The sequence below is a fragment of the Entelurus aequoreus genome, linkage group LG22 (assembly GCF_033978785.1).
Source record: "Entelurus aequoreus isolate RoL-2023_Sb linkage group LG22, RoL_Eaeq_v1.1, whole genome shotgun sequence".
NCBI classification, from domain to species: Eukaryota; Metazoa; Chordata; class Actinopteri; order Syngnathiformes; family Syngnathidae; genus Entelurus; species Entelurus aequoreus.
The window spans coordinates 39,412,751-39,432,978 of NC_084752.1; the positions used below are offsets into that span (position 1 = coordinate 39,412,751).

At 38.0% G+C, this 20,228-nt stretch overlaps 1 protein-coding gene across 2 annotated transcripts in view; it reads left to right on the forward strand.

Moving 5' to 3' along the window:
• Positions 1-11,360, forward strand: part of LOC133639677 (microsomal triglyceride transfer protein-like) — a 61,643-nt gene extending 50,283 nt beyond the window's left edge. The window contains exons 17-19 of one of the 2 annotated variants that reach the window (XR_009823833.1): positions 7,404-7,574; positions 7,647-7,916; positions 8,015-11,360. Coding sequence is in view for 1 of the 2 variants with exons in the window: in XM_062033189.1 (XP_061889173.1) it covers positions 7,404-7,574; positions 7,647-7,794 (319 nt within the window). In the remaining variant the exon portion in view is untranslated. Of the gene's footprint in view, positions 1-7,403; positions 7,575-7,646 lie in introns of both variants that reach the window. The other variant, XM_062033189.1, reaches the window with a different exon arrangement.
• The last annotated feature ends 8,868 nt before the right edge of the window (positions 11,361-20,228 follow it).

Sequence of the window (20,228 nt, forward strand, 5' to 3'; positions counted from 1 at the left end):
GTGAATAAGTGCATGTACAGTACATGATGATAAATGCTGCCAAGACATGTTAGTTGGTGAATAAGTGCATGTACAGTACGACACACCTCAGTGGCCATTCTCAGAACAAGAAGCCTTATGGACGTTCCAGCCGTGTCACGCTGCCACAAATAGAGCCGTGTGAAGTGTAAACGCTCTATAAGTGTTGTCTGATTCACTTGTTCCACTGCACACGTATTGTGCTTCACACCTACAGTATGTCCTGACGTCACCTGCCTCGCTATTTTAGAAGCCAAACACACCACAGCAGGTATCGGGTGTCTGCGCTGCTGACAGGCTCCGCCTCCGGGGGCCACGCCGCCGTAAAGTGAGTCCACAGCCTCGGTAAGGAGTGTAGTGGCTGCACGGGTGAGATGGTACGTCCTGAAGTGTTGAACATTCTTCTGGGTCTGTGCACAAGTACGAAGGCCAACAGGCCGACTTGACCTGCTGTGCGTGCCTGCGAATGGCAAAGGCAGGTGAATGGATCAACATGACTGTGCCTCTTTCACCCTGATAATAGACTGCCAGCCTATTTATAAACACACACACACATGCAGCTGTGCCAGGGCATGTGTCCCGCCCCAAAGTTGCAGACAGATGCATTTTGCTTGATAATATTATTCACACATACAACTATCTCAAATGTCACATTGCATTTAGCTGAGGCGCCTCCGTAGCGCTAAGACAGTGATGGACAAAATGGAATGATATTGGAAAAAAATACAAATGTTAGAAAAACATGTGGGGGATGGTCTTTCACCACACTGCAAAAAGTCTGTGTTCAAACACAAGAAAAAAAATGAGGGGTATTTTATATGAACTAAGCAAAATGATCTGCCAATAGAACAAGAAAATGTGGCTTGTCAAGACTTTCCAAAACAAGTCAAATTAGCTAACCTCAATGAACCCCAAAATAGCTTAAAATAAGTATATTCTCACTAATAACAAGTGCACTTTTCTTGGTAGAAAAAAAAGACCTTTTTGCTCAGTATGTTGAAAAATATTGTTAAATGAAGTAAATGCTAGTGCCATTATCTTGACATAATGATATGCACTAGGCCAGGGGTCGGCGAGCCGCATGCGGCTCTTTTGCGCCGCCCTAGTGGCTCTCTGGAGCTTTTTCATAAATGTATGAAAAATGGAAAAAGATGAGGGGGAAAAAATATATTTTTTGTTTTAATATGGTTTGTGTAGGAGGACAAACATGACACAAACCTCCCTAATTGTTATAAAGCACACTGTTTATATTAAACATGCTTCACTGATTCCAGTATTTGGAGAGCACCGTTTTGTCCTACTAATTTTGGCGGTCCTTGAACTCACCGTAGTTTGTTTACTTGTATAACTTTCTCCGACTTTCTAGGACAGGGGTCGCCAACCCAAAATGTTGAAAGAGCCATATTGGAGCAAAAATACAAAAACAAATCTGTCTGGAGCCGCAACAAATTAAAAGCCATATTACATACAGATAGTGTGTCATGAGATATACATTGAATTGAGATGAATTAAAGGAAACTAAATGAGCGCAAATATAGCTACAAATGAGGCATAATGATGCAATATGTACATATAGCTAGCCTAAATAGCATGTTAGCATCGATTAGCTTGCAGTCATGCAGTGACCAAATATGTCTGATTAGCACTCCACACAAGTCAATAACATCAACAAAACTCACCTTTGTGCATTCAATGTTAAAAGTTTGGTGGACAAAATTAGACAGAAAAAGAAGTGGCATAAAACACGTCCTAGAAAGTCAGAGAAAGTTATACATGTAAACAAACTAAAGGTGAGTTCAAGGACCGCCAAAATGAGTAGGACAAAACGGTGCTCGCCAAATACTGGAATCAGTGAAGCATGTTTAATACAAACAGTGTGATTTATAACAATTAGGGAGGTTTGTGTCATGTTTGTCCTCCTACACAAACCATATTAAAACAAAAAAAAAAAGGTTTTTTTTCCCCCTCATCTTTTTCCATTTTTCATACATTTTTGAAAAAGCTTCAGAGAGCCACTAGGGCGGCGCTAAAGAGCCACATGCGGCTCTAGAGCCGCGGGTTGCCGACCCCTGTTCTAGGACGTGTTTTATGCCACTTCTTTTTCTGTCTCATTTTGTCCACCACACTTTTAACGTTGTACATGAGTGCACAAAGGTGAGTTTTGTTGATGTTATTGACTTGTGTGGAGTGCTAATCAGACATATTTGGTCACTGCATGACTGCAAGCTAATCGATGCTAACATGCTATTTAGGCTAGCTATATGTACATATTGCATCATCATGCCTCATTTGTAGCTATATTTGAGCTCATTTAGTTTCATTTAAGTCCTCTTAATTCAATTTATATCTCATGACACACTATGTGTATGTAATATGGCTTTTAATTTGTTGTGGCTCCAGACAGATTTGTTTTTGTATTTTTGGTCCAATATGGCTCTTTCAACATTTTGGGTTGCCGACCCCTGCACTCGGCATTACATTTCTTGAAACCAGCAAACTTATACTAAAAACTAGTTTATTGTTCTTAATGGAAAGGCAACAAGGCAAGCGCTTGTTACTCTCGGGGTCTCCTAGCCGCTCAGGCAAATCATATTGTCTAAAAATGCATTTTTCCATGGATAACATGACATCATCGCGCCAAGTGCGTGCTCTTTCAGTCAATTAGTGCGCATATATACAGCCCGGCCCCCGGCCCAAAATGTTTTAATTGTAATTTTGAGGAATTTATCTGAATGTGCATGAACTATTTCTGTTCAAAATTGTTAGAAATGTTAAATGTTTAAATATTAACTGTCAGTTTACTGTACTGTGCCAACTGTACTACTATATGAGTACGTATGTTCTATTGTTTCATTGGAAATAAAACAGCAAAGTCCATTTGGCTGTCATCTGTTTTAATAATGAGACACAATTGTGTCAAAGTCATGATTTTTTTTTTCATGCTAGAAATAAGAAAAGATGACTTTAAAAAAGTAGTTTTATACTTGTGAGTGTTGATGACACAGCTTTGCAACACTTGATATTCTAGTTTCAAGCATGCAAAACACTTAAAACAAGTAAAACACTCTAACATAAAATCTGTTTAGTGAGAAGAATGATCTTATCAGACAGAAAATAAGCAAATATCACCCTTATTTGAGATATTTCATCTGACTTAGATTTCACTTTTTGCAGTGCATGATTTTTAGTTTTATTTATTTAAAATTTTTGCAAAAATGATTATTGTTAGAGGAGTATTTTCCTTCCTTTGAGCAGAATTGGACGCCTTAGATTTCGTTTTGCTGGAAGGATAAAAACAATGATCTCAGTCTGACTGTTATTTATGTCTTTATGCGCTAGGGGTGCACGAAAAAATCGATTCAAATCCAAATCGCCACTCCTATTCATCCCAATTTTAAAGCGATACATCCTTTTCAAAAATCGATTACAATTATTATCATTTTTCAAGACGTTTTTAGGCCATCTCATCCCTATTCCAAAATGGAATATATTCATTTTTGTCCTTAAAATTCTACCCATAATACCCCATAGTGACAATGTGAAAAATACTTTTTTTTTAATTTGCTTATTTATTAAAAATAAAAAAAATCACGTGTGCATAAGTTTTCACATCGCTGCACTATTTCTACATTTTGTTATTTAACTGTCAGGTTCTGTTGGTCTTGAACCCCAAAATGCAGAGATGGCAGGCAGAGGGCAGGAAAACATGACTTTAATGTCACAAAGCAAATAGTGCAACTGATAAGTGCACATGCAGGGAAAACAGGAAACATTGAGCCCTGACTGGAGGGCGAGGCAGGCATAAATAGTAGCCTGATTGGCAACTGCAACCAGGTGTGCCAGGCTGGCAATCAGGGACAGGTGAGGGAAACGAGCGCTCAAGGAGACATGCAGGAAGTGAAACCAAAATAAGAGCGCTGATAGGAAATAAACACAAATTAAGGAAACACAACCAAGTGTGAATGTGACAGATCGTCACAGGTACAGACTTATTCCAAAATGGAATAAGTCCATTTTTGTCCTCAAAATTCTACACACAATACCCCATAATGACCATGTGAAAACGTTTTTGTTTTTTTATGAGCACATTTAAAAAAAAAAAAAAAAAATCACAAATACATAAGTATTCACAGCGCTTCACTTTTTCCACATTTTGTTATGTTACATCCTTATTCCATAAATGAAATAAATTTACTTTTGTCCTTAAAATTCTCCACACAATGACAATGTGGGAATATATATATATATATATATATATATATATATATATATATATATATATATATATATATATATATATATATATATATATTAAAAATTTTTTAAATGTGCACATTTAATTTTTAAAAAAAGAGAGACAATTACATGTACATAAGTACTCACAGCGCTTCACTTTTTCTACATTGTTTTATGTTACAGCCTTATTCCAAAATGGAATAAATAATTTTTTGGTCCTCAAAATTCTACCCATAATACCCCATAATTACAATGTGCATAAGTTATTTTTTTTTGAATGTGCACAATTATTCAAAATAAAAATAAAAATCACATGTGCACAAGTTTTCACAGTGCTTCCACATTTGTTATGTTACAACCTTATTCCAAAAATGGAATAATGCATTTTTGTCCTTAAAATTCTCCACACAATAATACCCCATAATGACAATGTTTGTTTTTTTAAATGTGTACATTTAAAAAAAGAAAAGAAAAACACATGTACCGGTACATAAGTATTCACAGTGCTTCACTTTTTCTACATTATGTTACAGCCTTATTCCAAAATGGAATAAATACATTTTTGTCTCAAAGTTCTACCCATAATACCCCATAATTACAATGTGAAAAAGTGTATTTTTTTAAATGTGCATAATTATAAAATAAATTTAAAAAAAAATCACATGTGCATAAGTTTTCACAGCGCTTCACTTTTTCCACATTTTGTTATGTTACAACCTTATTCCAAAAATGGAATAAATGCATTTTTGTCCTAAAAATTCTCCACACATAATGACAATGTGAAAAGGTTTTTTTTGTTTTTGTTTTTTAAATGTGTACATTTAAAAAACAAACAAAAAAACAACACATGTACATAAGTACTCACAGCGCTTCACTTTTTCTACATTATGTTATGTTAAAGGCCTACTGAAATGAATTTTTTTTATTTAAACGGGAATAGCAGATCCATTCTATGTGTCATACTTGATCATTTCGTGATATTGCCATATTTTTGCTGAAAGGATTTAGTAGAGAAAATCGACGATAAAGTTTGCAACTTTTGCTCGCTGGTAAAAAAAAAAGCCTTGCCTGTAGCGGAAGTAGCGTGACGTCACAGGAGCTAGTATTCCTCACAATTCCCCGTTGTTTACAATGGAGCGAGAGAGATTCGGAGCGACAAAGCGACGATTACCCCATTAATTTGAGCGAGGATGAAAGATTCGTAGATGAGGAACGTTATAGTGAAGGACTTGAGAGGCAGTGATGGACGTATCTTTTTTCGCTCTGACCGTAACTTAGGTACAAGCTGGCTCATTGGATTCCACACTCTCTCCTTTTTCTATTGTGGATCACGGATTTGTATTTTAAACCACCTGGGACACTATATCCTCTTGAAAATGAGAGTCGAGAACGCGAAATGGACATTCACAGTGACTGAACATGTAAATACACGATTAATAATATTCAGCTTTGTGAAGCTAAAAAAATAGAAGCTAACCTAGCAACGTAGCCAACGTGATAGCAGCAGTCTCAAATGCAGATAGAAACTAAATTAAAAAAAAACCTGACTGGATGGATAGACAGAAGATCAATAATACTATTAAACCATGAACATGTAAATACACGATTAATAATATTCCGCTTGGCGAAGCAAAAAAAACAGAAGCTAACCTAGCTGCGTAGCTAACTTAGATGCGGCGGCGGGCATTGTGCGCTTTTGACGACACCCCGGCCGCCATCAGAGTCGGCAAGAAACATATATTTCCCCAAAGTTACGCATGTCACATGCACATATCGACACGCACGTACGGGCAAGCGATCAAATGTTTGGAAGCCAAAGCTGTACTCACCGTAGTGCGTCTGTTATCCTGCTCAAAACACAACACAACCACCTGGTGTTGGTGTTGCTGTAGTCCGCCGCTCCACCGATCGCACCTACAACTTTCTTATTTGCAGTCTCCATTGTCCATTAAACAAATTGCTCAATCGCTTTATTAACAAGCGGTAACTGGTTGTAGTTCAAAAAGTAACGCACACACATACACGAGCTGCTGTTAGCCAAAAGTCACGCTCACACACACTCAAGTTCTCTGCCAACTCACTCGTGCATGCGCGTTCACCAAACCCTTAAAGACACAGTACACTAATGCAAATATCACAGATATTACAGTATTGTACTTAGCCGCTAAGACACCGATCCATCCCACCTACAACGTTCTTCTTTGCAGCCTCCATTGTTCATTAAACAAATTGCAAAAGATTCACCAACACAGATGTCCAGAATACTGTGGAATTATGTCAAAGAAAACAAGAGGCTTTTCTATCGGGTCCGATGGGGTCCAACCACTTCCGTTGCTTTTGTGACGTCACGCGCATAAATCATATCCAAAGGAGTTTTTCAACCGGAAGTGTGGCGGGAATTTTAAAATGTCACTTTATAAGTTAACCCGGCCGTATTGGCATGTGTTGCAATGTTAAGATTTCATCATTGATATATAAACTATCAGACTGCGTGGTCGCTAGTAGTGGCTTTCAGTAGGCCTTTAAAGCCCTATTCCAAAATGGAATAAAAAAATGTTTGTCCTCAAAATTCTACCCATAATACCCCATAATTACAATGTGAAAAAGTTATTTCTTAAAAATGTGCAGATGTATTCAAAATAAATGATAAATAAAAAAATCACATGTGCATAAGTTTTCACAGCGCTTTACTTTTTCCACATTTTGTTTTGTTACAACCAATGACAATGTGAAAAAGTTTTTTTTTTTAGTTTTTTTTTAAATGTGCACATTTATTAAAAAAGAAAAAAATCACATGTACATAAGTACTCACAGCGCTTTTTCTACATTGTCTTATGTTGCAACCTTATTCCAAAATGGGGGTGGGGGGGGGGTGAATAAATACATGTTTGTCCTCAAAATTCTACAAACAATACCCCATAATGACAATGTGAAAACGTTTTTAGACATTTCTGCACATGTATTTAAATAAAAAAACTAAGAAATCATTTGTTTATGTGTCAAAATAGGTTATAGTAAAATAGCGCATCTTTGTTGGAGACGGGCAAAAAGCTCACCACACTGTTTTATGTAAAAATATCAAATGTATTGATACGAAACACGAATGGAAAAGCTGTTAAGGAACATTGTGTGTATGTTGTGTGTGTCAGGGGCGCACTGGTGGTCTCTGGTAATGTTACAGTAGACTTGGACTTCATGAGTGCCGGTTTGGAGGTCAGCTTTGAAACCGAGGCCGCCCTGGACTTCATCACCACCGTGCAGTTCTCCGAGTATCCCTTCCTGGTGTGCATGCAGATGGACAAAACCACCTTCCCTGTCCGGTACTGGAGGAGCGCCGGTCCGAGCACTTTCAAGTCTTTGCGACCATCTAAACTTTCCCGGTTGGCTTTCAGTGAACACGTGAAGAAGCACGAGAGTCTGCCGTCAAGGAAGAGCGTGGTGTCACGGAGGAGCAGGAAGATGCTCGTCCCCGGCTCGGAATTCCCACTTCACCAGGAGAACTCCAACATGTGCAAGAAGGTTTTTGGCCCCGGCTGGTAAGGAAGTCCAGTAGACTCCCAGGAAGGGAGGTTAGTTTCCCCTCTATGAGGTTTCATCTCACCGTCAAACACCCAAGAGACACGTGTGGGGAACGGCTTTTGTTTTGCAATGTTTACATTCCTGTGAGTATTTAAGAAATCATTTGACTTTTTTTTTTTTTTTGCAATTGGGAGTTATTTTGTTGTCTTTTTATGGTTGTATTTATGTCGCTCACATACAGTGCCATGATGGGGTAGACAAAGGACATCAAGCAAAAGAAAACTGGGCTGGGCGATATGCTGAGAAGTCTTTTATAATTGTCAATGTCGATAATTAGTGATATTTTTAGTCAAATGAGGACCTGGAGAAAAATAAATGAAATGTAAACTTTGCTATTTAGAATCTAACCTGCCTTTTATTTGAAATCCCCTCAGCTATCAAGGCAGGAATGAAAGTAAACGTCAACGCAAACCAGGGGAAAAAAATCACTTCAAACAAAACACGAGACAATAACCTCTTAAAGGCCTACTGAAATGAATTTTTTTTATTTAAACGGGAATAGCAGATCAATTCTATGTGTCATACTTGATCATTTTGCGATATTGCCATATTTTTGCTGAAAGGATTTAGTAGAGAACGTCGATAAAGTTCGCAACTTTTGGTCTCTGATAAAAAAAAAACCTTGCCCCTACCGGAAGTAGCGTGACGTTGTCAGTTGTTCACTCCCTCATATTTTCCTATTGTTTTCAATGCAGCGAGAGCTATTCGGACCGTGAAAGTGACGGTTACCCCATTAATTTGAGCGAGGATGAAAGATTCGTGGATGAGGAACGTTAGAGTGACGGACTAGAATGCAGTGAAATACATATTTTTTTTCGCTCTGACCGTAACTTAGGTACAAGCTGGCTCATTGGATTCCACACTTTCTCCTTTTTCTATTGTGAATCAGGGATTTGTATTTTAAACCACCTGGGATACTATATCCTCTTGAAAATGAGAGTCGAGAACGCCAAATGGACATCACAGTGACTTTTATCTCCACGACAATACATCGACGAAGCTCTTTAGCATCTTTAGCATGAGCTAACGTGATAGCATCTGTCTCAAATGCAGATAGAAACAAAATAAATAAATCCCTGACTGGAAGGATAGACAGAATATCGACAATACTATTAAACCATGGACATGTAACTACACGGTTAATAGATCTCAGCCTGGCAAAGCTTAACAATGCTGTTGCTAACGACGCTAAGGCTAACTTAGCAACCGGAGCTCACAGAGCTATGATAAAAACATTAGCGCTCCACCTACGCCAGCCAGCCCTCATCTGCTTTGCTCAGCAACACCCGTGCTCACCTGCGTTCCAGCGATTGACGGCGCGACGAAGGACTTCACCAGATCATCCGTGCGGTGGGTCTGCTAGCATCGGCTAGGCGTCTGCTAGCATCGGCTAGGCGTCTGCTATCCGAGTAAGTGGTCCTTGTGTTGCTACAGCCACCTACAACGTTCTTCTTTGCAGCCTCCATTGTTCATTGAACAAATTGCAAAAGATTCACCAACACAGATGTCCACAATACTGTGGAATTATGAAATGAAAACAGAGCTTTTTTGTATTGTATTCAATGGGGAAGGCATACCTCTGTTCCCCGGGCTACGTCACGCGCATACGTCATCCTTCGAAGGCTTTGTCAACCGGAAATGTGGCGGGAATTTTAAAATGTCACTTTATAAGTTAACCCGGCCGTATTGGCATGTGTTGCAATGTTAAGATGTCATCATTGATATATAAACTATCAGACTGCGTGGTCGCTAGTAGTGGCTTTCAGTAGGCCTTTAAAGTTAGGGTGAAAAAATCTGGTGTATTTAAAAAAAAAAAAAGCTTAAAGTGTAACAAAATAGTGTTAAAATGTTCACATAGAGAAACCTGAGAACTATTTTCTGCAGGTTCAGACAGCAGTGTTTTTCAACCACTGTGCTGCGGCACACTAGTGTGCCGTGAGATACAGTCTGGTGTGCCGTGGGAGATTATCTAATTTCACCTATTTGGGTTAAAATTGTTTTTTGCAAAGCAGTAATTCTAGTCTGCAAATGATGTGTTGTTGTTGAGTGTCGGTGCTGTCCAGAGCTGGGCAGAGTAACCGTGTAATACTCTTCCATATCAGTAGGTGGCAGCAGGTAGCTAATTGCTTTTGTAGATGTCGGAAACAGCGTGCAGGTAAAAGGGTGTCTAATGCTTAAACAAAAAAATAAACAAAAGGCGAGTTAGGGAAGGCTATGCAGAACCAAACTAAAACTGAACTGGCTACAAAGTAAACAAAAACAGAATGCTGGACGACAGCAAAGACTTACTGTGGAGCAAAGACAATGTACATCCGAACATGACATGACAATCGACAATGTCCCCACAAAGAAGGATAAAAACAACTGAAATATTCTTGATTGCTAAAACAAAGTAGATGCGGGGATCATCGCTCAAAGGAAGACATGAAACTGCTACAGGAAAATACCCCAAAAAAGAGAAAAAGCCAGCAAAATAGGAGTGCAAGACAAGAAGTAAAACACTACACACAGGAAAACAGCAAAAAAGTCCAAATAAGTCAGGGTGTGATGTGACAGGTGGTGACAGTACACCTACTTTGAGACAAGAGCTATAGTCATGCATGCTTGGTTATGCTTTAAAGTCATATCCAACAACCACTTTTTACTGTCAACTGAGTTTTTAGTTTTTTACTGATTTCTGCTGGTGGCGTGCCTCCGCATTTTGTCAATGCAAAAAAATGAGCCTTGGCTCAAAAAAGGTTGAAAAACAGTGCTCTAAAGGGTGAGCGCAGTTACAAGTGCCTTGGTCTGACTACGGTCCAATTTAGTGAGTCCAAAAAAATGTCCAGATGGCGTTTCCTGTTTTATGGCTAATTCCTTTGCTCTCTGCAGCACTCATTATCACTTTCTCTTCTCAGTCCATGCAGAGAATCCACCGCGAGACAACAACATGGTACAACCAAACTTGATAGTTGATACTGTTGCCCGATTGGCTGTTAGCATGGCACTTCCTGCGTTGCTCAGTTAGCGAGTGTCTTCGTTCATGCAACTTCACAACTTCCTGTTTCTTCCAAAAAAAGAACAAGAAAATCTAACATTTTATCGAACACATTTTTAATCGCTATTGATTGGAGGTCTATAGTGATATATGTTGATATTGTTTTATCGCCCAGCCCTCACGTGAAGCGACTGACCTAAACACAGTAGGCTCCATGTCAGTAAATGATTCACACTCGTGTTGTTTCCACCAGACAAGATCTGGGATGGAAAAGAAATCCACCAAAATAAATATCAAAAGTTTTCAAGAAGTATTTTTGTCTCACCTACACATTTCTGAAAGTGTGACCGTTTGCTGAGCAAATCATTATTTCTTCTAGATTTTCCAGAACAAAAATTTTTAAAATAAATTCAAAAGACTTTGAAATAAGATTTAAATTTGATTCTAAAGATTTTCTAGATTTTCCAGAATAATTTTTTTGAATTTTAATCATAATAAGTTTGAAGAAATATTTCACAAATATTCTTCGTCGAAAAAACAGAAGCTAAAATGAAGAATTAAATCAAAATGTATTAATTATTCTTTACAATAAAAAAAATAAATTTACTTGAACATTGATTTAAATTGTCAGGAAAGAAGAGGAAGGAATTTAAAAGGTAAAAAGGTATATGTGTTTAAAAATCCTAAAATCATTTTTAAGGTTGTATTTTTTCTCTAAAATTGTCTTTCTGAAAGTTACAAGAAGCAAAGTAAAAAAATGAATGAATTTATTTAAACAAGTGAAGACCAAGTCTTTAAAATATTTTCTTGGATTTTCAAATTTTATTTGAGTTTTGTCTCTCTTAGAATTAAAAATGTCGGGCAAAGCGAGACCAGCTTGCTAGTAAATAAATACAATTTAAAAAATAGAGGCAGCTCACTGGTAAGTGCTGCTATTTGAGCTATTTTTAGAACAGGCCAGCGGGCTACTCATCTGGTCCTTACGGGCTACCTGGTGCCCGCGGGCACCGCGTTGGTGACCCCTGCACTAAAGACTCTAGTCCAGGGGTGTCCAAACTTTTTCCCTTAAGGGCCGCATGACGAAAAGTCAAAGCATGCGGGGGCCGTTTTAATATTTCTTCTATTTTGTCCAAATAAAATGCTGAAAAGAGACGTGACATATTTTGAAAGACACAACTTGGTGTCAGCTGTGTTGTAAGTGACAAATGGTGCTATTGTTGGTTATTTCAGGGGAGTCAGAGTGTGCTTTTGTTGGCCCGCAACGTATTGTTGGAAAAAACATGAGAGTAAAAATGTAAGAAAAAAATAAAAGATGTAACTTAATGAGAAAAAGATGGCTAACGATACAATTTGTCATTTATAACAGTGGTCCCCAACCACCGGGCCGCGGACCGGTACCGGGCCGCACAAGAAATTAAAAAAACAAAACAAAAAAACATTTTTTTTAATTTTTTTTTTATTACATCAACATAAAAAACACATTATATATCAATATATATCAATACAGTCTGCAGGGATACAGTCCGTAAGCACACATGATTGTATTTCTTTAAGAAAAAAAGCTAGAACAAATACCCAGAACTAGGGATGTCCGATAATGGCTTTTTGCCGATATCCGATATGCCGATATTGTCCAACTCTTTAATTACCGATACCGATATCAACCGATATATACAGTCGTGGAATTAACACATTATTATGCCTAATTTGGACAACCAGGTATGGTGAAGATAAGGTACTTTTTAAAAAAATGAATCAAATAAAATAAGATAAATAAATTAAAAACATTTTCTTGAATAAAAAAGAAAGTAAAACAATATAAAAACAGTTACATAGAAACTAGTAATTAATGAAAATGAGTAAAATGAAGTGTTAAAGGTTAGTACTATTAGTGGAGCAGCAGCACGCACAATCATGTGTGCTTACGGACTGTATCCCTTGCAGACTGTATTGATATATAATGTAGGAAGCAGAATATTAATAACAGAAAGAAACAACCCTTTTGTGTGAATGAGTGTGAATGGGGGAGGGAGGTTTTTTGGCTTGGTGCACTAATTGTAAGTGTATCTTGTGTTTTTTATGTGGATTTAATAAAAAAACAAACAAAAAAAAACAACGATGCTGATAATAAAAAACCGATACCGATAATTTCCGATATTACATTTTAACGCATTTATCGGCCGATAATATCGGCAGACCGATATTATCGGCAGACCGATATTATCGGACATCCCTACCCAGAACCCATTGCAGCACTAACTCTTCCTTGGACGCTACAATATACACCCCCTCACACCCCCACCTCAACCCCGCCCCCCCAACCTCCTCAAGCATGTCCCAAATTCCAAGCTGCTGTTTTGAGGCATGTTAACAAAAATAATGCACTTTGTGACTTCAATAATAAATATGGCAGTGCCATGTTGGCACTTTTTTTTTTCCATAACTTGAGTTGATTTATTTTGGAAAACCTTGTTACATTGTTTAATGCATCCAGCGCGGCATCACAACAAAATGAGGCATAATAATGTGTTCATTCCACCACCGTATATATCGGTATCGCTTGATATCGGCATCGATAATTAAGAGTTGGACAATATCGGATATCGGCAAAAAAAGCCATTATCGGACATCTCTAGTTTTGATATATTTTCTGTTTGTCGCATTTAAAAACTAATTATCCAAATTATCCCCCGCATACTTACACTTTTTAAATTTTGTACCAAATTTCTGCTTTTTTCTCATTACAATACATCTTTTTGCTCTTTTTTTTCTTACATTTTTACCGTTTTTTTTCTTTCTTTTCCAACAACAAAAATCAAGCCACAAATGGCCCCCGGGCAGCACTTTGGATACCCTTGGAAATTTAACTCAATAAAAAAAAGCATTAATTAAGCAAATATTTTAAATATTTTCAACTTTTTTTAATATATTTGTTGCTCCAACTTAAACATAACTTAAACATCATTCAGCTAAGTAATATCATTGCAGGGCTCTCTTGTGCTCGGACAATATTGGGATTAAATATATTGATCAAAACACTTCTGAGCTCAACAGAAGAGATTAGGGATGTCCGCGTTAAATAAATGCGTTAAAATGTAATATCGGAAATTATCGGTATCGTTTTTTTTTTTTTTTTTTTTTTTTAAATTAAATCAACATAAAAAACACAAGATACACTTACAATTAGTGCACCAACCCAAATAATCTGCTTCCTACATGATATATTAATATATATCAATACAGTCTGCAAGGGATACAGTCCGTAAGCACACATGATTGTGCGTGCTGCTGCTCCACTAATAGTACTAACCTTTAACACTTCATTTTACTCATTTTCATTCATTACTAGTTTCTATGGAACTGTTTTTATATTGTTTTACTTTCTTTTTTATTCAAGAAAATGTTTTTAATTTATTTATCTTATTTTATTTTATATATTTTTTTTTAAAAGTACCTTATCTTCACCACACCTGGTTGTCCAAATTAGACATAATAATGTGTTAATTCCACGACTGTATGTATCGGTTGATATCGGTATCGGTAATTAAAGAGTTGGACAATATCGGAATATCGGATATCGGCAAAAAGCCATTATCGGACATCCCTAGAAGAGGTGATAAGAAGTTAAGAGCTTTTAGTGAGTTAAAGAAGCACAAAAGTGTCAGCTGGCGTGCAACACAACAAGTGCAGATTGTTGTCTAACATCTGAGGGCCAGCATGGTGTCTGCCAGTCAAACAGCTGAGGGCCAGCATGGTGTCTGCCAGTCAAACAGCTGAGGGCCAGCATGGTGTCTGCCAGTCAAACAGCTGAGGGCCAGCATGGTGTCTGCCAGTCTGCTTGCGTCCATAGTGACCCAGTAAACACAGCATGGCGAGGGCTCGGGTTCAACTAAAGCCTGGCTGATGTTTCAGTGTCATCGGGAAGCTAAATTTGCATGTGCTCTTCTCCTACTTCTTCATCATGAATGTATGTGCTCTTCTCCTACTTCTTCATCATGAATGTATGTGCTCTTCTCCTACTTCTTCATCATGAATGTGTCCCATCCTTCTTTCTTTTATTGTGCCTAACCCTCAGAAGTGCAACGTGGACGTGGTCAGAATGACAAAGATGAGATGAATACAGTAATTACAATATTTGTTCAGCTGTTCCCTGCCAGTGGCATTAATAGTTGTGGCATCTCTGTGCAGGAATCAAACCCACGCACCTGCCAGGAAAGTCAGAATGATGTAATATTACACTACCATTTGTAGCTATATGCCTATAATTAATACTCAATAAAACTATGCTCATCAGTAGTACTAGAATGTTATATATATATCCATCCATTTTCTACCGCTTGCATATATATATATATATAATATTATTATATATTATTATAATATATACAGTATATATTATTATATTCTAGATTATATTATATTATTATTATTATTACAGATCCATTGGTTTTACTACTGTAATACAAACCCCGTTTCCATATGAGTTGGTAAATGGTGTTAGATGTAAATATAAACGGAATACAATGATTTGCAAATCCTTTTCAAGCCATATTCAGTAGAATATGCTACAAAGACAACATATTTCATGTTCAAACTCATAAACTTTTTTTATTTTTTGGCAAATAATAATTAACTTAGAATTTCATGGCTGCAACACGTGCCAAAGTAGTTGGGAAAGGGCATGTTCACCACTGTGTTACATGGCCTTTCCTTTGAACAACACTCAGTAAAGGTTTGGGAAGTGAGGAGACACATTTTTGAAGTGGAATTCTTTCCCATTCTTGCTTGATGTACAGCTTAAGTTGTTCAACAGTCCGGGGGTCTCCCTTCTGCTATTTTAGGCTTCATAATGCACCACACATTTTCAATGTCTGGACTACAGGCAGGCCAGTCTAGTACCCACACTCTTTTACTATGAAGCCACGTTGATGTAACACATGGCTTGGCATTGTCTTGCTGAAATAAGCAGGGGCGTCCATGGTAACAACATATGTTGCTCCAAAAGCTGTATGTACCTTTCAGCATTAATGGTGCCTTCACAAATGTGTAAGTTACCCATGTCTTGACCACTAATACACCCCCATACCATCACACATGCTGCCTTCTACACTTTCACCCTAGAACATGTCTTGACCACTAATACACCCCCATACCATCACACATGCTGCCTTTTACACTTTCACCCTAGAACATGTCTTGACCACTAATACACCCCCATACCATCACACATGCTGCCTTTTACACTTTCACCCTAGAACATGTCTTGACCACTAATACACCCCCATACCATCACACATGCTGCCTTTTACACTTTCACCCTAGAACATGTCTTGACCACTAATACACCCCCATACCATCACACATGCTGCCTTTTACACTTTCACCCTAGAACATGTCTTGACCACTAATACACCCCCATACCATCACACATGCTGCCTTTTACACTTTCACCCTAGAACATGTCTTGACCACTAATACACCCCCATACCATCACACATGCTGCCTTTTACACTTTCACCCTAGAACATGTCTTGACCACTAATACACCCCCATACCATCACACATGCTGCCTTTTACACTTTCACCCTAGAACATGTCTTGACCACTAATACACCCCCATACCATCACACATGCTGCCTTTTACACTTTCACCCTAGAACAATCCGGATGGTTCTTTTCCTCTTTGGTCCGGAGGACACGACGTCCACAATTTGAAATGTGGACTCGTCAGACCACAGAACACTTTTCCACTTTGTATCAGTCCATCTTAGATGAGCTCAGGCCCAGCGAAGCCGACGGCATTTTTGGGTGTTGTTGATAAAACGGTTTTTGCCTTGCATAGGAGAGTTTTAACTTGCACTTACAGATGTAGCGACCAACTGTAGTTACTGACAGTGGGTTTCTGAAGTGTTCCTGAGCCCATGTGGTGATATCCTTTACACACTGATGTGGCTTGTTGATGCAGTACAGCCTGAGGGATGGAAGGTCACGGGCTTAGCTGCTTACCTGCAGTGATTTCTCCACATTCTCTTTGATGATATTACGGAGCGTAGATGGTGAAATCCCTAAATTCCTTGCAATAGCTGCTTGAGAAAGGTTGTTCTTAAACTGTTCAACAATTTGCTCAGGCATTTGTTGACAAAGTGGTGACCCTCGCCCCATCCTTGTTTGTGAATGACTGAGCATTTCATGGAATCTACTTTTACACCCAATCATGGCACCCACCTGTTCCCAATTAGCCTGCACACCTGTGTGATGTTCCAAATAAGTGTTTGATGAGCATTCCTCAACTTTATCAGTATTTATTGCCACCTTTCCCAACTTCTTTGTCACGTGTTGCTGCCATCAAATTATAAACTTAATGATTATTTGCACACAAAAATAAAGTTTATGAGTTTGAACATGAAATATGTTGTCTTTGTAGCATATTCAACTGAATATGGCTTGAAAAGGATTTGCAAATCATTGTATTCCGTTTATATTTACATCTAACACCATTTCTCAACTCATATGGAAACGGGGTTTGTACATTAAACATATATATAGCTGAAACATTCAAACATATATATATATATCAGTGGAGGCTCCTCCATAGAGGTGGAGGAGGCCTGGCCTCCCCAATAATTTGAGAGAAGAGAGAGATTTAAAAAAAACAATAAATATATTTATTTTATTTATTTATTTTAACAAAAAACATATTTTTTATTTTTTATATTCATATTATTTTAGTTTTGTTCATAAATCTAAATGTTCCCATGGCTAAAACCCAATATTGCAATTGTAAAGCAACAGGCCAGATTTCCCTATCAGTTTGTATTAAGGGAGGCCAGGCCTCCCCTAGGAAATTAGCTTCTCATAGAAGTCAATGTAATGCATGCTTTTTCATGCCAATATGTGATTGGCCAGATCACTGAAAATGGGTGGGCAACGGAGGCCTGGCCTCACCATGCATTGTGTCCAGGGCTGAAAGATTGACATTTTGTTCGTCCAATCACATGCTACTGGTTCATTTGGAATCAATCCTTTCCTTTCCTAATCAACACAGAAGCCATTTTGAGAATTCGCCAGCCACTTCAGTCAAACAAACACTCGCCATAGTGGCTACGAGTGTCCTATCAACTTGTGCTTTTCAGGAAATTTAGAGAACACCCCTGGCTATCATCCGTGAAGTTTATAGCTCATATAGCCAAATACTTTTGCTTAAAACGACCTCGGAAATCGGCGAGATTCTGGCGCAATTTGAGATCTTGGGCTTTTTTTAATCTGGGGATGGATGGCTGAGTTGGACACGTTCTGGATCCACACGACCTGTGAGTATTCTCTTAATTATCAGGCAGGCTCATAGACTTACAGCAATGTAATTTCTTCAGGAAGGCACAAGGCTAAGCTCTGCACAATGAATTGCATCAGCAAGAACTTTCTGACTGTAGCTTACACTCCAAATAGTATGCCTTTGGCCAGCACAAAGACAGATAAGAGAACAGGGAACATTCCATCGCGAGTGAAGTGAGCAAGCGGAAAAAAATGGCCTCCTCAATTCTGGAAGTCACCAGCCTCCACTGATATATATATATATATATATATATATATATATATATATATATATATATATATATATATATATATATATATATATATATATATATATATATATATACTTTAAACATATATATCGCTGAAACGGATTCAAATAATGCAAACATTTTCAGTGGCTTACATTTTGAATTTATTCCAGAAATAATCTTGTCAGTCTCCAGTCCACTCTTCACTTTTTGTGTGTGTGTGTGTGTGTGTGTGTGTGTGTGTGTGTGTGTGTGTGTGTGTGTGTGTGTGTGTGCAAGGTCACCAGTCACATCCTCTCCATCTTGCACTTTCTCCAACCTTCTGCACCTCCAACAACCTTCTTCTCCTCTTCACTCAACATTTTATTCATCTTACACTTTGCCATTGTTTTGCACTCCAATATTATCATACAGCAGACAACACATGAATATTAACATACAAGACATGTTGATATGAGCAGAAGGACATGAAGTCTTCAATCAGGCACCACAGAATATTTACAAGCAATCATTTAGTCCTTTGCACGATTTGGTGAGAATAGCAAGAAGATCCACCCATATGGTTTTTTTTGCACACTCTTGGCATTCTCTCCATGAGCTTCAAGAGGTAGTCACCTGCAATGGTTTTCACTTCACGGGTGTGCTTGAAGCTCATGGAGAGAATGCCAAGAGTGTGCAAATCAGTAATAGGAGCAAAGGGTAGCTATTTTGAAGAAACTAGAATATATATATATATATATATATATATATATATATATATATATATATATATATATATATATATATATATATATATATACACACACTACCGTTCAAAAGTTTGGGGTCACCCAAACAATTGAGTGGAATAGCCTTCATTTCTAAGAACAAGAATAGTGTCATGTGTAAATCATGTTTTTCTTTGGCCATGTTTTGCTTGGTTTTTGGACTCTCTTTAGTTCCTGGTTGCACTTCCTTGTTTTGCTTGGTTTCCATGGTCACCCGTTAGTTTTCACCTGTCATGTCACGCACCTGTTTCACGTTTTGAGTCACGCACCTGTTGATAATCATGTCTGGGTTATTTAAAGGCCTACTGAAATGATTTTTTTTTTATTTAAACGGGGATAGCAGATCCATTCTATGTGTCATACTTGATCATTTTGCGATATTGCCATATTTTTGCTGAAAGGATTTAGTAGAGAAAATCGACGATAAAGTTCGCAACTTTTGCTCGCTGATAAAAAAAAGTCTTGCCTGTAGCGGAAGTAGCGTGACGTCACAGGAGCTAGTATTCCTCACAATTCCCCGTTGTTTACAATGGAGCGAGAGAGATTCGGAGCGAGAAAGTGACGATTACCCCATTAATTTGAGCGAGGATGAAAGATTCGTAGATGAGGAACGTTACAGTGAAGGACTAGAGTGCAGTGCAGGACGTATCTTTTTCCGCTCTGACAGTAACTTAGGTACAAGCTGGCTCATTGGATTCCACACTCTCTCCTTTTTCTATTGTGGATCACGGATTTGTATTTTAAACCACCTGGGATACTATATCCTCTTGAAAATGAGAGTCGAGAACGCCAAATGGACATTCAGTGCCTTTTATTTCCACGACAATACATCGGCGAAATGCTTAAGCTACGAGCTAACGTGATAGCATCGTGCTTTAACTGCATATAGAAACAAAAGAAATAAACCCCTGACTGGAAGGATAGATAGAAAATCAACAATACTATTAAACCGTGGACATGTAAATACACGGTTAATGCTTTCCAGGCTGGCGAAGGTTAACAATGCTGTGCTAAGGACGCCATTGAAGCTAACTTAGCAACCGGACTGCACAGAGCTATGCTAAAAACATTAGCTCTCCACCTACGCCA